Genomic DNA, 20159 nt, shown 5'->3' on the forward strand with positions numbered 1-20159 from the left:
GCAACTCGCCACCCCCCTTCACCACTGACACTGCCACTGGTGTCTGCAGGCGATTGCCACTGGCCACTGCCGGCGGTGCCTGCGAGTGGTCACCACTTACCACTCCCCACCTTACCGCTGACACTGCCGGTGGTGTCTGTGGTTGGTTGCCGACCACTGGTCAGTGCTTGCCACCTTCGCCCCCTCTGCTGCCACTGCCGCAGCCGCCTGTGGGAGCTCCCTGCTCGCCACTGCCACGACTGATGCCTGCCAGCAGTCGCTGCCCCCCCCACCGCAACCTCTGGGGGTATGCGTCATTCATGTCTTAAATATGAAATGATCATGCTCGAAGCTCAAAATTATCGCATTTTCTGAAAAACTATTGTTCACTGAAAAGATATGCAAATAAGCTTGCAAATCAGTCTTTTTATTTACTTTATATTACTCTTTGTAACTCACCAGTGACTGAGAACTGGGTCACCAAAGTTGAAGCTTTTTAGTGTCAAGTAGTCATAAGCAGGGATCCTAGTTTTCTCTGATAAAAAATCCCAAATTTTCAGCTATAACCCCCACCCCAAAAAATCTACATCTGTCCATGATTAAAATGTAACACCACTTACATATATATATTAGTAATGTTCCATTTTTCATTTAAATCATGGGAAAATGTGGATGTTGGGCTATTTTTTTTATACCCAAAATTGTAGATCTTTTTTCCTTTTAATCAGATTAAAGTAGGATCCCTTGTCCTAAGGAAGCACTGGCAGCAAACCCAAACCTCAGTTAAGACTCCCTGAGAGTGATTTGGGTTTTGATGCATCAATGAGCCGCCTCCAAAATGACGGTACGTTTTGAACACTTCGACTGTTACTGATCGTACATCGTGCAAGGGTTGACATGATCGTGCAAACACAACCATTAACGTACACGGGGCAACACTCCGCGTAGGGAAGGCAGGGCGACCCCACAGAACAGCCGCCGCCGCCACCACCGCTCACTGGCCCTGGCCATGCCTTGCCCCGCGTGTGCCCGCGCAGGCGCAGTAGCTCCTAGGCGGCAGAGGGCGCTGTCCGGCTTGTAGCTCTCAGGCCCGGCGGGCACCTGAGTAGTCCCAACATGCGGGGCCCTCTTTCCTCCAGCCTTGCCTCGCTCTGACGTCATCAGGAAGCGACACCCAGGCGGCGCCAATCACTTCCGTGGAGCAGGGGTGGCCACGCTCTTCCGCTCGCCGCGCGCGTCCCCCCAGCAGCGTTTCCGCGCTCCCCGCGTTCCGCCCTCCGCCGCGGCCCGGAAGTGCCCCCCCCGCCGCGGCTGGCTGCGAGGATGGCGGAGCCGCCCCCAGAGCCGGCGGGCCGGGAGCCCCGCGACAGGTTGGGCCTCTGGGACCGCCGGCCCCGGCCCGCCGCGCCGCTCACCGCCTGCCAGGCCGACTCGGTGCTGGAGCTCAAGGCGGCGGCCGAGAGCCTGCCCGTCCCGGCCGAGGTGAGCGGGGCGGGGCGGGGCGGGGCGGGGCTGCCACGTCGCCCGCGGGCCGGGCCGTTGGGTCGCGCTGTGAGCGGGGGCGCAGCGCGGCGGCCCCGGGCTCCTTCTTCGGGCCAGTGCCAGGCAGCGCCGGGGACTGGCAGGGCCCCGGGCCCGCCTGCCGGATCCGGCTGCCTCTGTGGTAGTAACCGGGAGGGATCCTTCAGTAACAGCATCTGGCTTGTACTAGTCGGTGCGTGTGCACCTGTGCGTGTCTGTGTGTATGCGTGTGTGTAAACAAACATAGTTCTTCAAAAAGTCACCCTTTAAATACACCCGGCAAATCCCCTGATAGCCTGACTTGAGCATCATTTTAGTTTGAATTATTAGCTGCTTCATGTCCTTCGCGAGGTCAGGCTCAGGCTGCCTTGAGGCCATCATCTCAGTCCTCAAGTATCCCAGTCCTTTCTCTTGGGGGTGGTTCATCTTGTTAGGTCCAGAGCCCGCCCCTGTGAGTGCTTTCCCCACCTCTTGCTGGAAGGAAAGAGCCTGTGGAGGCTGGTACTGTTTGGCTTAGGAGAGAGGCGTTTGAGGGGGCGTCCGGAGGAGGGTGGACCAGATACTAAGGGGTGAAGAGAGAGGCTGGAGAGAGCCGTAGTCAGTGCTCATTCATGGGAGGGAGCCAAGGCTGCCCCAGGGGAAGGAGCAGACACCACATTGAGAGCAGACGCAAGGAATTCCTTTCTCACCCAGTCAGTTGTTTGGGTGCAGGGCTTGGCACCACCAAAGGTTGTGGAAGCTGCCAGATTAAAAAAAAAAGAAGGAACGGGACAGATTCTTGGAGGCGAGGGACCTCGTTCCCTAGTGAGCCTGGGAGAGGGGGGCCCAGCCTCCAAGTCACAAGGTCAGACCCAGTTTGTTTTCCCTTTCAGTATCCTCTCGCTGCCTCTTGTGATGCAGGCCTCCTGGCTTGTCATTCTGGAATGTAGGCCAGAGCCTGCCAAATAGAGCTGTTAGCCTCCCTTTGTGATGGGGGCCACTAAAGGCACATCACTGATTGCTTGGGACAACTAAAAGACAAAACCAGGGATGGAAGTGTGAGGGTCATAGGTTCAAAGCGAGTGCACTGAGGGAGGGACACCGAGCAGTGCACAGTAGACTGTGTGACACAGGCCTTTTCATATGCTATTCTGGAACGTGGGCCAAAACCCACCAAGCAGAGCTATAAGCACCCCTTGGTGATTTTGACCACTGAGGGCACATCACTGATCGCTTGGGAGAACTAAAAGACAAAATAGGGATGAGAGGGTCATTGGTTCAAAATGAGTGTGTCAAGGGGGGCGGGGGACACCTAGCAGAGCACATACTGGACACATGGGCCTTAGGCTCACAGAGCAACAGTTACCCTCCCCTCCCCTCCCCCCCACCGGTTAATAAAGGGGGCTATTGGGTATGTGCCAACTGAAGTTGTGGGATAAATAAAACAGGGATGGAAGCGAAGGTCATGGGTTAAAAATGAGTACCCGGAGGGGGGCCACTGAGCAGATCACACTGGACAGTGGCCACAGGCCCTTGAATGAGTCTAAGGAGCCAGTGGACACAGCCCAGTGAAACTCTGCCTGAAGAACAGGTAAGGAACAGGAAAATGGCCCCACAGTCTCCAGGGCTCTTCCTTCCTGGTCAGCTGTGTTGCCAGCTTGGCTAGGGCTGGGAAGAGGTTGACTAAGAGGTCTTGGGACTTGATGGGGCCATGGAAGGGGAGTGCATAAATGAAAAAGTGCTGGGAGTAGCGCAGCCAGGACCTCAGCAGAAGGTTCTGGAGGAGGTGGTGAAGGGGCTGCAGCCTGCTGCACTCCCTCTGGATGCTGGGCCAGATGGACCCATGGTCTGACCCAGTTAATGACAGTTCTTATGTACAACTTCCAGATTGATTGATTTATTATTTATCTTTTGTATCTTTGACTTAAAGGACTTCTATCCCCCTTACTACTTAGCTTAGTTGTCTTCCATACTTGGGTCCCTTAGATAACCAAAACTTGCCTGAAATCGAGAACCTTACTCCCAGACCTGCTTTCATTTCTCCTCCCATTTAATTTAAATAGGATCAGTTGGAATGGCTTAACCTAACACTGGGCTAGGTGTCCATCTGTTTTGTAAAGCCCTCTTGCTTCATGTGAAGATGACGTTTTAAAATAGCATTGTTTTTGTTGGTTCAAGGAGGATTTGTTAGAGAAACTGGTCAGCTGCCAGATCTGGGAACAGCTGGAGACTGCCATTATTAATAGTGTTTATTTCTCCAGTCCGTATCTATGAAATTAAAGTTTCCCATAAAGAGCACAAGCCTTAGTTTATATTTATCTCTTTAATAATATTACCAAGATGTTTGTCTCTACCTCCTATGACCCTTGGTGGTCTTTACCAGGGTTATGTCTCTACTCCCGTAGGACCTCTTTTAACATCCATCTCCAATGTGATTTAGACCTGGGGGGGGGGGCTGTTTTATTCCTTATCTCTTTACAGTTTATCATATCATTAATGTACCATGTTATTCCAGCACTGCTCCCTCTACTTCTCTCTTTCTTGAACAGCACAGGCCATTGTTTCTGTTATCCTGATAATACCACTTTCATGTCCTGCACCCGCAAGTCAGGTTCCTCCATTTTGTTGCTCAGGTTCCGGACAATAAGAAATGATTGAAATGTTTGTGTATTACTGACCACACCCCATTCCTTACCTAGATTAGATAAAATCCTTTGTCTAACTTTATCACATATTGCATTAATGCTCACATCAGTAGTTACACTTTTTCGTGGCTGCCCATCCTTCCACCCGGTGATGTTCCTTTATCGGTTGTCATTTATTTGATTTTCCTCTTCCTGTGAACTACAGCCAGGTCTGGATGCTGAGCATCTCCCAATTGTCTCCTCTTGTTTTCTAGTTTAACATTCTTCCTGTTATGCCAGCCTCAGAGGTCAGTATCCCATGTGCTCAGGTGGTGCTGTGGCTTACAATACTGTTTTGTCATGATCTGTCTTGGCTGAAGAGTCTGCAGAGTTGGGCTACAGCTGCTGCTGCCACTACCCAAGTCTGTGAAGGGCCTTGCCAGCCTTGGCGCACAATAGATGTCTAGAGGGGAGGGGACAGGCTGTTCCCACATAGCCTGTTCCCAGATATGTGATGAAAGTACAGCTGCTGCTTTGTCTTGGGGCATGAGAGATACTTTGTGAGCAACATTGGTAGTAGGGACAGATCAACCCCAAAAGGCAAGGCAGGATGATTAATTGCTGATTGGCTAGTTCACAAAAAGTAGCCTTCAGAAGAGTGTTGTAGGGAGTAGGGTGTAGCTGTTAGTGCATTCTGGGATGGAAAATATGTGGTGTCTTAGCACATATGTGTCTTTAAGTCCTTAGGCATTTTTCCTAAGTATTAGCAACAGACCCTGCCTTCTTCTAAATGCCAGTAATTATATTCTGCTATCCTAAATTACCCCTCTAGTTTTACCTGGATTTAGTGTTCTTCACTCCTGTCTTATACTGTCATGTTGCGTTGTGTTACTTGACAGCTGTGCTGTTTTGTCCTAGAGGCTGCTTTGTTCTAGTAAGAGAAAGGATAAACTATAAAATGAAAGCTTTATACAATGTTTTTAAAGGCTTTTGGGATGCTTCGTGTTGCTGTGTGAACACACAAAACTAGCACTTCGAGGAATGTGCATTGGAATTTACTCAGTTGTAGTACTTCAGTCTGCCACAGTATCTTAAAATGTTAAAGGAACTGTAAAACAAGTTGATTTCACTGTATTAGGGGGACTGAATTAAATCAACTGTGAAAAACATATGTACTGTAAAACATATACCACTGAGTTAATTTTTCCCTTCATTAAAATACTAAAAAACTTGTATGCTTTACCCTGTTAAAATCAGATGGTACAAACTTAAATTAAATTGTTTTTACACAAAGGTAGTCAAAAACACAAGGGAATATTGGTTTTCATTTAAGCAACTCTACTATGGCTTTACTGTGCCATTATAAAACTGCTGGTTACATTATAACTCCATAGAGCTTCCAGCAGTGAGACTATTTGTTAAAGGTGGGGGTAGCTTTCCAAACAAGCAGGCTTACTTTTGACTCATTATTAAAGAACATTGCCTATCATTCACTTAGTGCATTCACCACTCTAAGAATGTTTCACTTCTTGCTGCAAATCTGAATGTGGTGGGGTTTTTTTTTTTCTCTTTCTTGTCTGCTATAAAAAAAACTTAAGGCAGCAAGTGTGCCCTGTTCTTAATAAATGTAAAATGTATATAGTTTAAATATATGTGAAGTGATTGAAATAGTTTTTATAAATATTAACTATGAACCTCTTTATATTATTCTCCTGAATAAGAAAGGGTTATACTTAAATAGAATTATAGTCCCTGTTACATTAGCATGAAGGGGAAAAACACTACTTAGGATTAGTATGGATGGATCCATGAAGAAAAAAGTAAATGTTAAAAGGGAACAAAAATCTTGCTTCTCAAAAATACCAGTTTAATTAGGTGCTTCTTACTTTCATCCTGTCCTGGCTGAATTTTGTAATTCTTCTCCTATATGAATCTCCAACTACCAATTTTCCTTAAACTATATTTACTAACATCTTATTACTTGACAATTAGCCTACTAGCCCACAGGTTTATAAAGGAATATCCTGCTGCTGGAGGGCATAGTGCAGGGGTGGGCAGTTATTTTGGGCGGAGGGCCGCTTACTGAGTTTTGGCAAGCTATCAAGGGCCACATGATAGGCAGCCAGGGGCAGATAAATATTAATTTTTTACATTTTTTAGGGGCCTCGTGGGCTGGATAGAATGGCCTTGGGGGTTGCATCCAGTCCCCGGGCTGCATTTTGCCCACCCCTGGCATAGTGCCTGAATGGGTTACTGCCAGGATCATCCTTGGTGCTGCTTTAGTCATAGATCTCGATTAGCCTTGCAAAAAGGAGATATTATCTAATCCTAAGGGGAACTGAGGACCTTGAGCACTCTTGGCTCCAGTTGCAAATTGGAGTTCTGGGTCTTCTGCAGCTCTTTAAAACAGGCTCTGATTGCCTGTCCTGAGATCACACAGTAGAAAGGCATGACAAAGTGACTACTGACTCCCAATCCTGAGATCTGTCTATTAGCTTTTAGTTTCTGGAACTCTGAGTTAAAAATCCTACCTGAAGTCCAGGACCAGTTTTCTTCACCTAACTGTCTAAACTGTTTAGCACAAATAGGACTAATCCGCACGTGAGCTAGGATTGCTAAATGGTAGGGGGATGTTGAATTAAGGTGCATCAAAAAAAGTGTCTAGGGAAACTGATGTTATAATTTCCTTCTTTTTGACTGCTACTAAAAGCTCCCCCCCCCCCAAAAAAAAAACCAAACAAAAAAACAAACAACCAACCAACCAACCAAAAAACCCCAAACCAAACAAACTGCCAGCAATTAAAAAGATGAATCAAATGCTGTGTGAATTCATTAGTTTTCAGAGATAATATCTAAATCAAACTGCCATTACCTAATTAATAGAATCAGGCAGTAATTATTTGTTGCCAAATTAAATGGTTCTGTGTATAGTTGCAATCAAAAGTTTTTCTTCTGAAGCTGCGTATAGAACTATTCTCATGAGTATGCATAAGCCATAATTGTGTGTCAAAGAGGGTGATGATTCTATATGTATTCAGCAGAATGTTAGAATGCCATTCATTGTAACATTTTATGTAAGGATAAGATGCATCTAAAGAAAATCTCCCAACTAAACTTACTAAAAATTATCCCAAATTTTACTTTCTTTTACTGAACACAAAAATTCCTTGTTGATGATGCTTCTTATAGATTCTTTTCTAAAGAAACATTCCTTTATCATTTGGATGCTTCATTAGAAAGTATTTTAAACAGATCATTCTGAAACAAGTGGAATGTTACGTCTTGCCAACATTGGGTCTGAGGTTTCCTCTCGGTATGTGACGGAGAAGCCTCATGACAATTTCTGTGTCAGAGGAGTGCTATTCTGTGCAGACAGTGGACACCTTGATTTTTTTGCTTCTACTTGAATTCTGAGTTGTCTTGTCTTCAGATATTTATTTAAGAAATATGAATTTGTCTTGCTTTCTAGCAAAGCAAGTCAATTTTGCTTTTCTTATTGGAACATATCCAAGAGACAGCAATGTTCATTCAGTTTCAGTTAGTCTTGTCTATATACAGCCATATATTTCATACCGTGATGAGAAATTTCTCAGAAATATTTCTGTCCTGTTGATATACTTCTCAATATGTTATCAGACCAATTTATAAAGCTCCAGTATGATTCTTCCTTTAAAAGTAAACAAATATGACCTTTGGAAACTCACATTTTTGATAAATATCAGCTGTCTTGTTAATTAATATTGAGAATACTTACTTATTTTACGGAGTTATTTAACCAAGCTTTGGGGATTTTTATGTACAGCTTCCAATAGAAGATTTATGCAGTTTAACATCACGGTCGCTAACTGTTACGCTGACTGCAGTAGTTCCAGAATCCACAGAGGATGTCCTCTTGAAAGGTTTCACTGCCTTGGGGATGGAAGATGAAAGAATTGAAACTGCACAGCAGGTAAACAAGACCAAATCCCTTCATTGCCTTAGTGGCATGACTTCAAAGCTAAGATGATCTTTTCAATGCATTCTTGGAGTTTCTGTATTTCCTGCTACTTTCTGTATTTCTCTACAGTTCTTTCACTGGTACTGAGGATATATGCAAAGAGAGAGACAGAGAAAAGATTATTAAATTAGTCATGTAATAACAAACATTTACCTGTATAGAATTGAATATATGGGGAACCAAAGCATCTCCAAAGATGGGTGGAGGTGTTTACAGTACCATAGGATTGATGTATACATATATTTGAAATAAAATAATACTAATGCTGTACTTCTATAAAAACACAAGCAAATGACATGCAACCTTTTGCCTTCTCATCAGAATGTTAGTGGAGTGTTAATTTGTGTAGTGGAATTGTTTGCTGCTGTTTGGTAGCCTGTCTTAATCATAGAATGCTTAAATTTTTTTTCTTCATCTTCTGTGTCCTGCTTATCAGTCTGAACTCATTCCACAGATCTGATGGCTTTTCTAATTGGTTCCTTGTAGTGTCTAAGCTGTTGACAACCTCAAAATCTTTGTTCTAGTTCTTCTCCTGGTTTGCCCAGCTACAGACCCAGATGGATCAAGATGAAGGTGCTAAGTACAGGTACGCTGTTTTTTTTTTTTAGTTTTCTGTATTTTACCACTGAACCACTTATTCATTGCATCTAGAAACAGCTGCTTAAGTAGAAGTGGAGTTCTGGCTATCTTACATATATCTCAGCTTGTCCTTACAAGTATTGTAGCTAGAGGTGCACTGATGCATCGGTCCCATATTGGGTTGGCACCGATATAAGGGAAAATTGAAATCAGCTATTTTTGCCTGATGTAGCCAGTAATGTAGCTGATAAATGCCCCGTGTATGCACGTAGCCGTAGCATGCACAGAGCCAGGAGCACAATCCGGCGGTTCGGAGAGTGGCATCTGGCTGGTAATTCTGGTGTGGGGGGAGGAAAGGGGCATGGGAGGTGCATATCGAGGCCCCTGGGGTGAGGGAGGGAGTGCAGCTGGGGCAGGCACTACTCAGGTGGGGCAGGTGTTTGATGGAGATGCGAGTGGCTCATCTGAGGGGCACGGGGAGTGGGGGTGGCAGCTCCTGCTTCTGCATGCACCCTGTGAGGGCATGGGGGCACATACCTCTAGATCTGTGCAGGATGGTGTGGGCTGCCACTGGGGCTGGGGGTGGCGCTGGGCTCATCCTTGGCTGGGCTGCGCTTGGGGCACACAGCGGCAGTGCTGGGACGGGTGCTTGTGGGGCTACGTTGAATTTTGGGGTGGCTGCAGCCCCCTCCACAGCTCCGCTCCCAGCACCACCACTGCCTGCCCTGAGTGCAGTGCAGCCTGTTCCAGCCTCCCCCTGTGAAGAGCCTGGTACAGTCCCGGCCTCAGCCTGCAGCAGCATCCCACCCTGCTCCGCGGAGATCCGGGGGCACACGCTCCCTATGCCCTCCTGGGGTATATGCAGCGGTGGGAGCCAGTTGTGGCTCCATCCTGTACCCGCCTGCCCTGGCTGAGCAGCACCTGCCCCATTCCTTTCCCTCCCCCCACTTCTTCCCCCACACCGGACTTACCAACCTGATTCTGGTCTCCAAGCTGCCACCTGCATATTGGAATCAGATCAGTATTGACCGATATGACTCCTTAAAAATTGGCCATCGGTACTGGCCCATAAAATCTCTATCTGTGCACACCTAATTGTAGCATATCAGAAGACTTTATCTTAATCACGCGTTGTATGCATAGCTGTCTGATTCCCTTCTCAGTTTGGTTTTAATCTTAATTGTTGAAAAGAAACAAGAAAATTATGTATTTACTCAAATATAAGGTGAGGTGCCCCCCACCCCTTCCTTCTCTTCCTGCAAGTCAGCATGTAGTAAAAAAGCTCCTCATCTTATATTGTCATATAGGGAGACCTGCTTGTAAACCTGCTCATTAAACTGCTGCCAAAAGCAGTATGTGCTCAGTAATGGAAACCAACTATGAAGCTGGTTAAACGCAGCTCATGCTGAGCATGACTATAAAACCCATGGCCCATATTGGGCAAACATACTGATGGGAATCTTTATTTTCCTTTTTTTTTGTTTTGTTTTTGTTTTGGCCCTTGAAAGAAAGAAAAACAAAGGGCAGGTATTCCCTCCACAGAGAACTGGCACTGGGCCTGGTGGTACTGCAATACCAGATAGGCACCGGGAGGGTGAGAACCAGCCCTAACACCCTCTGATTGGTGCAAAAAATGCTTGATCCTAGCCAAAAGGCCGAGATGCTGATGGGAACATACCACAAGGCTAGCTTAGAGCAGTCCATTTGAGTAAGATATATGTAGACGCCTACTAAAATCAAGGAGGCAGGCAGCTGATTTTGCGGGGCAGTCATGAGGCTGGATGCCACTTCGACAGGCTTGTTGTGGTAGGGCCCCCCACACCTCTAGCACAGGGACCCTGGCAGTCCTGCCCCTCACTGAAGATTGGCAGATGACCCAAAACATGGTCCTGCTGTATACTCCTCTGCTTGTATTTTCTTTTTTTTTCCTCTTATCTTTTCATTGTGAGAAGTACAGGCAACCCCTGCTTAATGCTGTTTCACTTAGTGCTATTTCGCTATAACGCTCATTTTAAATTGATACCTGGTTTCACTTTGTGCTCAGCGAGTTTTGCTATAATGATCGTGGTTGCCATCTCGGGTCATCAGATACTTTTGGTTTCACTTAATGTTCGGTTTTTCAGGAACCAATTAAGAGCACTAAGCGGGGGTTGCCTATATTTGTGTTGCTCCCTGAAAACAGGTAGCCTTAGGTTTATTTTGCGTCTATTACTTGGACCAGGCACAGTTTTGGAGAACTGCACACTTGCAGTCTGTCATTTGCATGCAGACATTCGTGGATCATGGATCCAGAATGTGGTCTGTGAGACTGTCAGGATATATGCATTTTATCTGGAGAAGGCCAGAGATGCAATAAGTCAGTTATTTTTTTCTCCTTACTTTCATGGGCTGTGCAACATTGAGAAGTTTATACTTTTAGATTCTATTGCACGTGTGCTAACCTAGGGGGCTAGTCTCAAGCTTCAAGAGTCATTAGTTTTGATGTTACTTTTTATTTAAATGAGACACTTAACATTATTTCAATTTAATTTGTCTTTAATAATACTTTGGAGTTCATGACTTTATTAGATTTTAAAACCAGAATGGATGACCTATTAGCTTAAATAAAGTCAGTTTGTGACTGGTGAGTGTTTATTTTTACAAAAACAAAAGGAAATGCTATCCTTCTCCGGTGGAAGCACAGAAAACATTGCTATATGTTGATTATGTTTGTAACCCTAGAAGGAGGACCTTTACTTTGTTTCATTTTGGTTCTGTTTTCTAGACAGATGAGGGATTATTTGTATGGATTTCAGGAGCAATGTGATTCCATACTGGATGATGTGAACAGTGCTCTTCAACATCTGGAGTCATTGCAGAAGCAGTATCTTTTTGTGTCCACCAAGACAGGAACACTACATGAAGCCTGTGAACAGCTTCTGAAGGAGCAGGTAATGTTTGGAGTTAATCCTGAAGATTTCAAAGGTACCAGAAATGAAAGTCTCCTTTCTGCAGAGGAGACATTTACTTGGCAATAATGATATTTTTCCTAGAACACTTTGACCAGGTGCATCAACTCTCTTCTAAAGGTCAGACTCTAAGTAGGAAAATGTTTGTCAGGATGGACAGTCTGAAGCATCTTGTTTTAATAAAGCAGCAAGTTTGAGGATGTGGACACCTCTCCATTAATGGTTATACTGAGATCACTAGCTTATATTGCTTGTAGGAGTATTTTTTGAACCAATTCTTTACTGTTGAAAGGGCTTCTGTTCTGTTCCTAATTCCCATTTACTGGATTTTAACATTTCCGTTCCTTTTTGTGAACCTACCTTTATTCTGCATCTGCAGGATATGTGATCAGACATGGAACCATTCATTGCAGCAAAGGTTGGTGAGTCATGTTTTAGTAAATCCAAGTATCCAGACTTGGAAATGAGAGAGAGGCTCTGCTCCCTCATAAAGAGTTACTTCTTATTCCTTGGTCTGCAGAACAGTCTCAGAAACAATTTTCCATTCATGTCTTCATTCTTAGTTATTGTGCCCGCCTTTGCTCTATTAGGCATTTCCTAGCAGCCTTTGCCCGGGTAGTTGATCTGGTTTGTCCCGAGCCTGCGAGTGGACCCCCGAGGGTCCCTTGGCTGATGTCAGAAGACCCCCTTAACTTGACTTTGGATGGATCCTCAGTGGAAGGGGTCCCCTTCGAGGGAGCCTCCAGGGTCATCACGCCTCTCGGCGGGCACTCACGGGGCTCCAACCTCCCCTACACCCCGGCCAAACGCCACCTTCTGTCACGGTTCTTCAAACCCAGCTTTATCCCTGGTCCCTGCTGGTTTCTTCTCCCGGACTTCCCGTTGTTCCCCAGAAGCGGGACCCGGTGTCCTGGGCCGGGCTCTGGTGTGAAGGCTATGAGGCCCGTAATTTTCGCCGCCTTCACCCTTATTCCAACCCTGCCAGGCCACAATGTGAGAGACCCACCACCATGACCGCAGGAGGGGTGCAACCATCAGGTGGGAAGAAGCCTAGAGGGAAAGAAGAGTGACCCAGCCCTTGGGACCCTGTGCTTCCCCGGTGCCTCAGTGTCCCCAGGCCCGGATGCTTGTCCTTGCTCGGGGCCCCTTTCTCTCTCCCCTCGGTGCAGCTTCTATCCGGAGATGTCGCTATAGTCGCTTGAGGTCCTATAGCCACGGCTGGTTCCTCTTGGCGATGCTGTGGGTCTTTCTGCTGACACCCAAACTCCCCTGGGCTTCCCGGTTCGGGATTTCCTGCTGCCTCTGCTGCAGCTATCCCAGATGGGGGTCCTGCCAGTCTCGTTCCTGTCGCTTTCGCACCTCGCCGTCCCTCGGCTCTGGGCTTCCCTGTAGCTGCTCCCTCTGCTCTCGCCACTCACGCTGTCTCCTTCATTCTTGCTGTTTTCTCTACCGGCTCCTCCTCTGACTTCGCTGCCGGCTTCTCTGCCGGCTCCTTTGCCGGTTTCCCCACCAGCTCCTCTGCCGGCTTCTTTACCGGCTCCTTTGCCTGTTTCCCTGCTGGCTCCTCTGCTGGCTCCTTTGCCGGCGTCACTGCCAGCTTCTCCCCTGGTTCCTCTGCTGCTGCGGCTTTTGCCACTACCGCGGCAGCAGCTGCCCTCGCCGTCTCAGGCTGCCAGCCGCCGCAGGTGCGTACTGCTGGCCTCAGGTTCCCTTGTGGGCTTTCCGATATCCTCCTCTGCTCCTGCGCCTTCGGGGCTGCCCTTTATTTCCTCCGGGTGTTGTCTCTTGCTGACGTCACCTGGCCCCAGCTGAATATGAGCGCTGCTAATGAACTGCACGGGCGGTTTTCCAGCACGCGCTTCTCTGCTCCTTCCAGCCCCTGTGAGTGGTAAGTAGGGGCTTTCTTCCCCTTCTATTTTGGCCTGGGGTTCCCCTGTAGCCCCAGCGTCCCCCTCTTCTAAACCGGGGTCCCATGGACAGTCATAAACAGTTAAATAGTTTTAAATATCTATTTAATAAGGAATAGAAGCCTAAAATTGGTTTAGTGCTGATTAATAGGTGTACATGATCACCTGCACACTTGCTGCTCTTGACTCAGTACTGTGGCACAGTCATCGTTCACAATGAGAGACCAGTTAACAAGTAGTAGCTAGGTGTGAGTTATTAGAGCCATGATGTATCTACAGTAGATCAAAATATCTGTCTTGTAATATGGAAACACAGACTGACTTATTTGCTGTCTGATTCAGGGACTGGGGCTTGTACTAATAACACTTAGCGTGTGCTGTCTTCATTTCCAGTTTTAGTGCTTGTTGAAGATCTTAGTTGAAGAAACCTTGAACCCACAAGGAAAAGAGTCTTAAGCTTAAATGTATACAACTGAGCTGGAGAAATGCTAGTTCTGGTGTTGAGGGAATTTGGTTCAGAGATAGAATCGGAATAGGAACATCTGATTCTTCACAATAGCTCTGGGGAGATTTCCTTTGTAAAAATAGCTGTTTTTATGCTTTCATGTTAGAATTCAGCATACCAAGAAGTCATACACTTTAATGCAGGAAATATATTTTCGGTGACTTAACAGGAAAGGTTACATCTTAAGACATTTTCCATTCTTCATTTCTTAGACCAGTGATTCTCAGTCAGGGGGATGTGGCACCTCAGGGTGCCTTGAGATCCTTTCAGTGGTGCCACAGGGTGCCACACAATTTTTGGAACTGTCAGGCATGCAAGCATGATTCACATGATAAATCCAGAGATTTCAAATTAGCGTTCACACTGTTAGAAACATTCTACCTTGTTGTGGTCCTTCTGAATTCCTTGGAACAAAAGAATTGGTCTTCTTTTTGTGTCAAAAAATCAAGTGAAAACCAAGAGCTGACATTATCTGATGTGTACCTTGAGTCTATCCAGGGGTGCCTGGAGTCTAAAAAGGTTAAGAACCATTGTCTTAGACTGTCTTATTTTTATTTTTGGGTTTAGGTTTGTCATTTGTACAAGTTTACTTTAGCCATCATTTCCTTTTTGAATGGGCTGTTCATTATTTTTGCATTCTCCAGTAGGACATTTTTTTTCAAAGGCTTCTTAAAACTAGTCATACTTATTCATGAACACACATGCTCTTTGGATTTCAGCTAGATTATCTTCAGACTGATGTATTTACTCTTTGAACATTTATGGGAAAATCAGTGATTTTTTTTTTTTTTTGTTTTCCCTTCTAAAACCAGAAAAACAAAAGTTGGAGCTATCGTATGGGACTCTTGCATTGAGTTTCCCAAAGATGAGATGGTAATGAAATATTAAGGAAAAATTTTGCCAAGGGTGTTTCTAGATAAACTGCTCTGAAAATGGCAGATTGATGAGGTTCCATGTCTTGTCAAGAGCAGGTATTCAGCATAAAAGTACATTTTTCTTTCTATTGCCAGCTCTCTAAAGTCAGTTTGAGATGCCAGTCAAGCTGGTGTCTTTTCTTTTCTTCCATCACTACTAGTAATAGGGTCTGCAGACCAAAGTATGTCCTTGGTGAGTGGTATTCACTCTCATTGTTTAGATTATGCAGTCACTGACCTCTGTGTAAGTCCCTTATACTCAAAAGGCATGCACAAATGCAACTACTTGGGAATCGATAAACAATTTTGTTGAGGTACGAGGGAACAAGACTATTAACAAGTAAATGGAACTCTCCGCACAATACTGCCTTTCCCAAGCTATAGTGGTGTTTTCTTTTCTTCTTCTGACTTTTATGGATGCTCTGGGGAATAAAGAACCTGAAGATGGAAATGCGTGCCTGGTATTTTTATGGGACGGAGACCTGTAAGGCAGAATTCTTTAGTATCTTGGAGTGGTCATAGCAGCCTTGTCACTTGCAAATGTCCCTGAGCTCCTATGGAATGCTGGAAAACTTGATAGACTGTCTGTAGAAATAATACATTTGGGAATAATATATAGCGTGCTTTTTCTAATCCAAAATTTAAAACGATTATTTTTCTATCTTGCTGGTGTTTGGGGGTTCCTTTAGTCTTTTAACTGGCAGAATCTGATATAAATGCTTTTACCATGTTTTTATTTAAAGTCTAAATTGATAATTTTATTTATTGTCTTTAAACAGTCAGAGCTTGTTGACCTGGCTGAAAATATTCAACAGAAGCTTTCTTATTTTAATGAACTGGAAAACATTAACACAGTAAGTATTGCTTTACTACCTGTGAAGTGTAAGAAACTGCTTAATTCTATGATTCTGTGATCAAAAAACTTATTTCCAGTGTTTTCTGGTTTCTTGCAGTTGATGGATTTTTTTTTTTTGTTTTTTCCCCCCCCCCCTTTTTCTTAAGAAACTGAATTCCCCTACATTGTCTGTGAACAGTGAAGGATTCATCCCTATGCTGGCTAAGCTTGATGATTGTATTGCATATATTTCATCACATGTAGGTAACTTTGTAATTTTTTAGTTAAACTGTAATAGCATTTTAGAGCTTACAGTAATTTGGGGGTTTCTGATTTTTAGAAAATGTTGTGTGTATTGTTACTGACAAAAGCGAGAATGACTCTTGCTACTTTTAAAATGCACTTGAAATGCATATCATTAGTGTACTTTTACCTTACAGAATTTTATAAAACTACATTGGTTAGCTTGTACTGTTTTTTCCTGTTCATTCAGAAGGGATTTTACCCCAGTGAGTACAACTACCTATTTAAACTGTCTTTCTTTTGTTCATTTCAGCCCAATTTTAAAGACTATCCTGTGTATTTGGTTAAGTTTAAACAATGCCTTTCTAAAGCGATGCACCTCATGAAGACATACACTGTGAACACACTACAGAACCTCACAAGCCAGTTAATAAAAAGGGTAAGTTGAGCAGTGACTTGGTTAGGCTTCAGGTTTTGAAGCAACTGTAGACTGAACCGAAGGACCTGCAGCTTTGTTTTACCGATTGATTTGACTGATGTCTTTTTGACTGTAAAGAGTCAAGATATTAATGCTACTCTACCGTGTAGGAAAACCATTATTTTGGTAGTATGGCCCATTTAACTACTGTATTTTCCTTAGAAAATCAGATCCAAGGATTTTGCGCCACTTTTCCCTTCTTCTAGTTAATTATATACATTGCCCCAATTAATTACAGGCTTTCTTGTGTTGCCACAGCAAGAAGGACATTCAGTGAAATTGAAAGGAGAACAAATTCAAAGCTGATAAAGGCAATGCTTTTTCACTCAATGTGGAACTTGCTGGTGCAGGATGTCACTGAGGCCAAGAGCTTAGCTAGATTCAGAGAGGGACTGGATGTGAATGACAAGCATGTTCAGAGTTTTCATGGTTCTTACCAACAAAAAAGGGTACTGAAAGAGAAGTAAAACCTCCTTTCAGAGTTTAAATCAATATTTAGGAGTGGACCACAACTGAGGTGGGGCAGATTGCCCCATGTCTATCCAGAGATTTTCTTTTGATTCATCCAGTATTGACTTCTGCCCAAGGCAGAATGCTGGACTTGATTGGCCATGGGTCTGATCCAGTATGGCAGTTTCTTTGGGAAAGGGGAGGAGATGCCACCTCTTTGAGCCACCTGGACGGCAGTTGGGGCTGCCCATAGACTTTTTTCAGCTTTGTGGTGATGGCTCAGTTATTCCTTGTTCTTCTGTGGGCACATTGACATGTACACCGGATTATGCAGTTGTTACTACACAGTCCTGTCACTGCATGGTTATTTTTAGCTGCTACTGCGCAGTAGCATTGCTGTCACGGTTTGTGTGTGACATGCTACGTTGCCGTAGCAACAATCTATGGCTTGGTAGCTTGTTGCTATGGCGTTGTAGCATCTTGTGTAGATGTGCCCTGTATGAGTCTCAGACATCAGAAAACCTGCCTTGGTGGTCTCTGTTGGCAGCCACACTGTTCTGGGGGCATATGAATGGGAGGTGGAGAGCCTACTTGCTCTTGCTTCTGGTCCTAGAGTAAATACTACTGCTACTACAGTGAATCCTCTCCTCTGAGTAACTAGCAGAGAGGAAGAGGAATTAAATTGTCCAGCAGGGGCTGAAAAGAGCCTTTTATTCTGCTTTCCACTTGTTCTGCCTGTTCTAACACTAGGGAAGGTTAAAGCTCTTGCTGTGTACTGACCTAGGTTGTGAAGCTGCTGGACAAATGCTTGGGTGGTTGGGAGTTAAACCTTCACTCAGCCTGTCAGGGAGGTTTCCATTATTCAGCGCTGTGACCCTTGCTCATTAATCAGTGCAACAGTATTTGCAGGTTCCCGAGAAAATAGCAACCTGGCTGCAGCTGGTGGAGGAACATAAAAAATTAAAAGTGTATAGTGAATATTAAAACCTTGCTGCTCCGGTCATGGATTTTACTCTTATGATTGGCCTTTGTCTCAGCTTTCAAAGGAGGCAGGTGTAACTTAGTTGAAAGTAGGTGTATGGGTAATACAGTTGTAAAATTCCAAGAAATGAGATTGTTTTAGAGCTTAATTTTATCAGCCAGGTGGTACTCCGAGCCAGATACAGTAAAGTTATCATCAGTTATTTATCTTTTCTTTATATAGGATCCTTCAGCTGTGCCAAATTCTGACAATGCCTTCACACTATTCTACGTAAAATTCAGAGCCGCTGCTCCCAAAGTCAGAGTAAGTAGGCTAGTAACTGATAGTTCATAGCTAAATGCGTTTTGAATTTATTGTTAATACTAATATGGGGTGATAGAGTTTATCTTTATTTTAAGTATACCTACTAAAGCGGTGTCAGGGGGAGCTGGAGGGGAAGGGAAATGTGACTAGTGTTCATTCTTCTCTCTCTCTCTCTTTCTCTTTTTTTAATAGACTCTTATTGAGCAAATAGAGCAAAGGTCTGAGAAAATGCCAGAGTGAGTAAAATAAAATGATTTTTTTCAAATGTTTTACATTCCAGAAATTTGGCAGACTTTACCTGTTAAGTGGCTTAAAAAAACATTTTAAAGCAATATTAGTGCTGTATTTACTGGAATCCAAGATGACCCCGAATTTAAAATGCCCCACCCCCCCCAAAATTGTATTTTATGCATGGAAAATTTGATAACTTTGTTATAATTTTCCACATATATAATTTATTATTGGAGGATTGTCTAAAATTCATCCCCACCAATGCAGCAGGGAAAGGTGGTGGGAGAGGCAGTAAAAGGGCCAGGTGGGCATGTGGGCAGTGGGGGAGGCAGTAAAAGGCTGTGGGGGGGGGGGGAGCATTGTGGGAAAGGCCGTAAGGGGGGTATGTGGTAGCAAAGGCGGTGGGGTGGGGCAGGTGGTGAGGGGGGCAGACAACATACCTTTTGCCAATGGTCCTGCCCCCATACCACTATCTCCCCCCTCCCCTCCTATGCTGCTTCTTCCTACTTGCAGCCTCAGGCCTCTGCCCCCCCACCCCTTCCACCAGTCTTACCCCTGGTCTCCCCCTCCTTGCAGCCTCTGTCCCTCCCTTCCCCCCCACCCCACTTAGACTTGTTTTATGCTGGCAGGCTGCATTCCCATTACAGCCTAGGGCATGGGGTATGGCCCCAGCCCAGTCCCATAGCACTGCTGTGAAGCTGGCACTACTGCTGCAACAGCTGTGACTGGTTCTGGTCCCGACCCATAGTTGGGGCTGAAGTCACAGCAGCTGCCTGCCCCCCTGATGCCTCATATTTGATTCCAAGACAAGAGGCTTTTTCCTGCCATGTTAAATGGGGGGTGGGAAAACTTGTCTTAGACTCAAGTAAATACAGTATTGCTTAAACATCCTAATATTTTCCTTGTATTTTGAAACCATAGGATTATAGCAGAAAAGATGAAATGCAGACAGTGTTGATCTGAAGATAAACTCCTACTTGACTTGTTTGTTTGTTTTGTGTGTGTATGTTGGCTAGGTACCAGCAACTTCTCAATGAAATCCATCAATGTTACCTTGATCAGAGAGAACGCTTGCTTAGTCCAAGTATTACAAGTACCGTCACAGAACTTACCAGCCAAAACAATCGAGATCATTGTGCTCTGGTAAGCATCATGCGATCACTGCAGATTCCTTTTGAGTTCAAACCTCTTGTGGGTAAACATGACAATTTCACAGAAATTCTGGTAATGTGAGATGATGTTCAGATTCAGTAATTTGTGTTTTTTTCCTCTCCCTATACAACCAAGTGTTCCCTAGGGTTCTGCCTTGGGTCTGGAATTATTTAATGTGTATATTAATGATTTGGACGATGGGATTGAGTGCACGCTTGGCAAACTTGCCGATGATGCCAAGTTGGGTGGTGTTGCAGATATTCTGGGGGGGGAGGGCTAGAAGTCGGAAGGACTTTGGTAAACTTGAGTAACAGTCTGAAATCAATTGAACAAAATTCAACTAGGACAAATGCAAAGTCTTGCACCTGGAACAGAAAAATTGTGTGCACAAATACCGATTGTGGAATGAATTGGATCGGCTGTAGAACTGTACTGCAGAAATGTACCTGGGGGTTATAGTGAACCTTAAGCTTAACGTGAACGGACAGCGTTGTCCTGTTAAGGGCGAAAAATATAACCCAGCATACTGGGT

The 20159-nt window shown here is 44.8% G+C and overlaps 1 protein-coding gene across 2 annotated transcripts in view; it reads left to right on the forward strand.

Annotated features, from left to right (window-relative positions):
* Positions 1-1078: 1078 nt before the first annotated feature.
* Positions 1079-20159, forward strand: part of COG3 (component of oligomeric golgi complex 3) — a 53876-nt gene continuing 34795 nt past the window's right edge. The window contains exons 1-10 of one of the 2 annotated variants that reach the window (XM_019500456.2): positions 1079-1461; positions 7906-8052; positions 8625-8686; positions 11444-11609; positions 15733-15807; positions 15956-16048; positions 16345-16470; positions 18164-18244; positions 18437-18480; positions 19492-19618. In XM_019500456.2, coding sequence (XP_019356001.1) covers positions 1303-1461; positions 7906-8052; positions 8625-8686; positions 11444-11609; positions 15733-15807; positions 15956-16048; positions 16345-16470; positions 18164-18244; positions 18437-18480; positions 19492-19618 — 1080 coding nt within the window. In that variant the 5' untranslated portion in view covers positions 1079-1302. The remainder of the gene's footprint in view (positions 1462-7905; positions 8053-8624; positions 8687-11443; positions 11610-15732; positions 15808-15955; positions 16049-16344; positions 16471-18163; positions 18245-18436; positions 18481-19491; positions 19619-20159) is intronic. The other variant, XM_014608329.3, reaches the window with a different exon arrangement.

Source organism: Alligator mississippiensis, chromosome 1 (assembly GCF_030867095.1).
Source record: "Alligator mississippiensis isolate rAllMis1 chromosome 1, rAllMis1, whole genome shotgun sequence".
NCBI lineage: Eukaryota > Metazoa > Chordata > Crocodylia > Alligatoridae > Alligator > Alligator mississippiensis.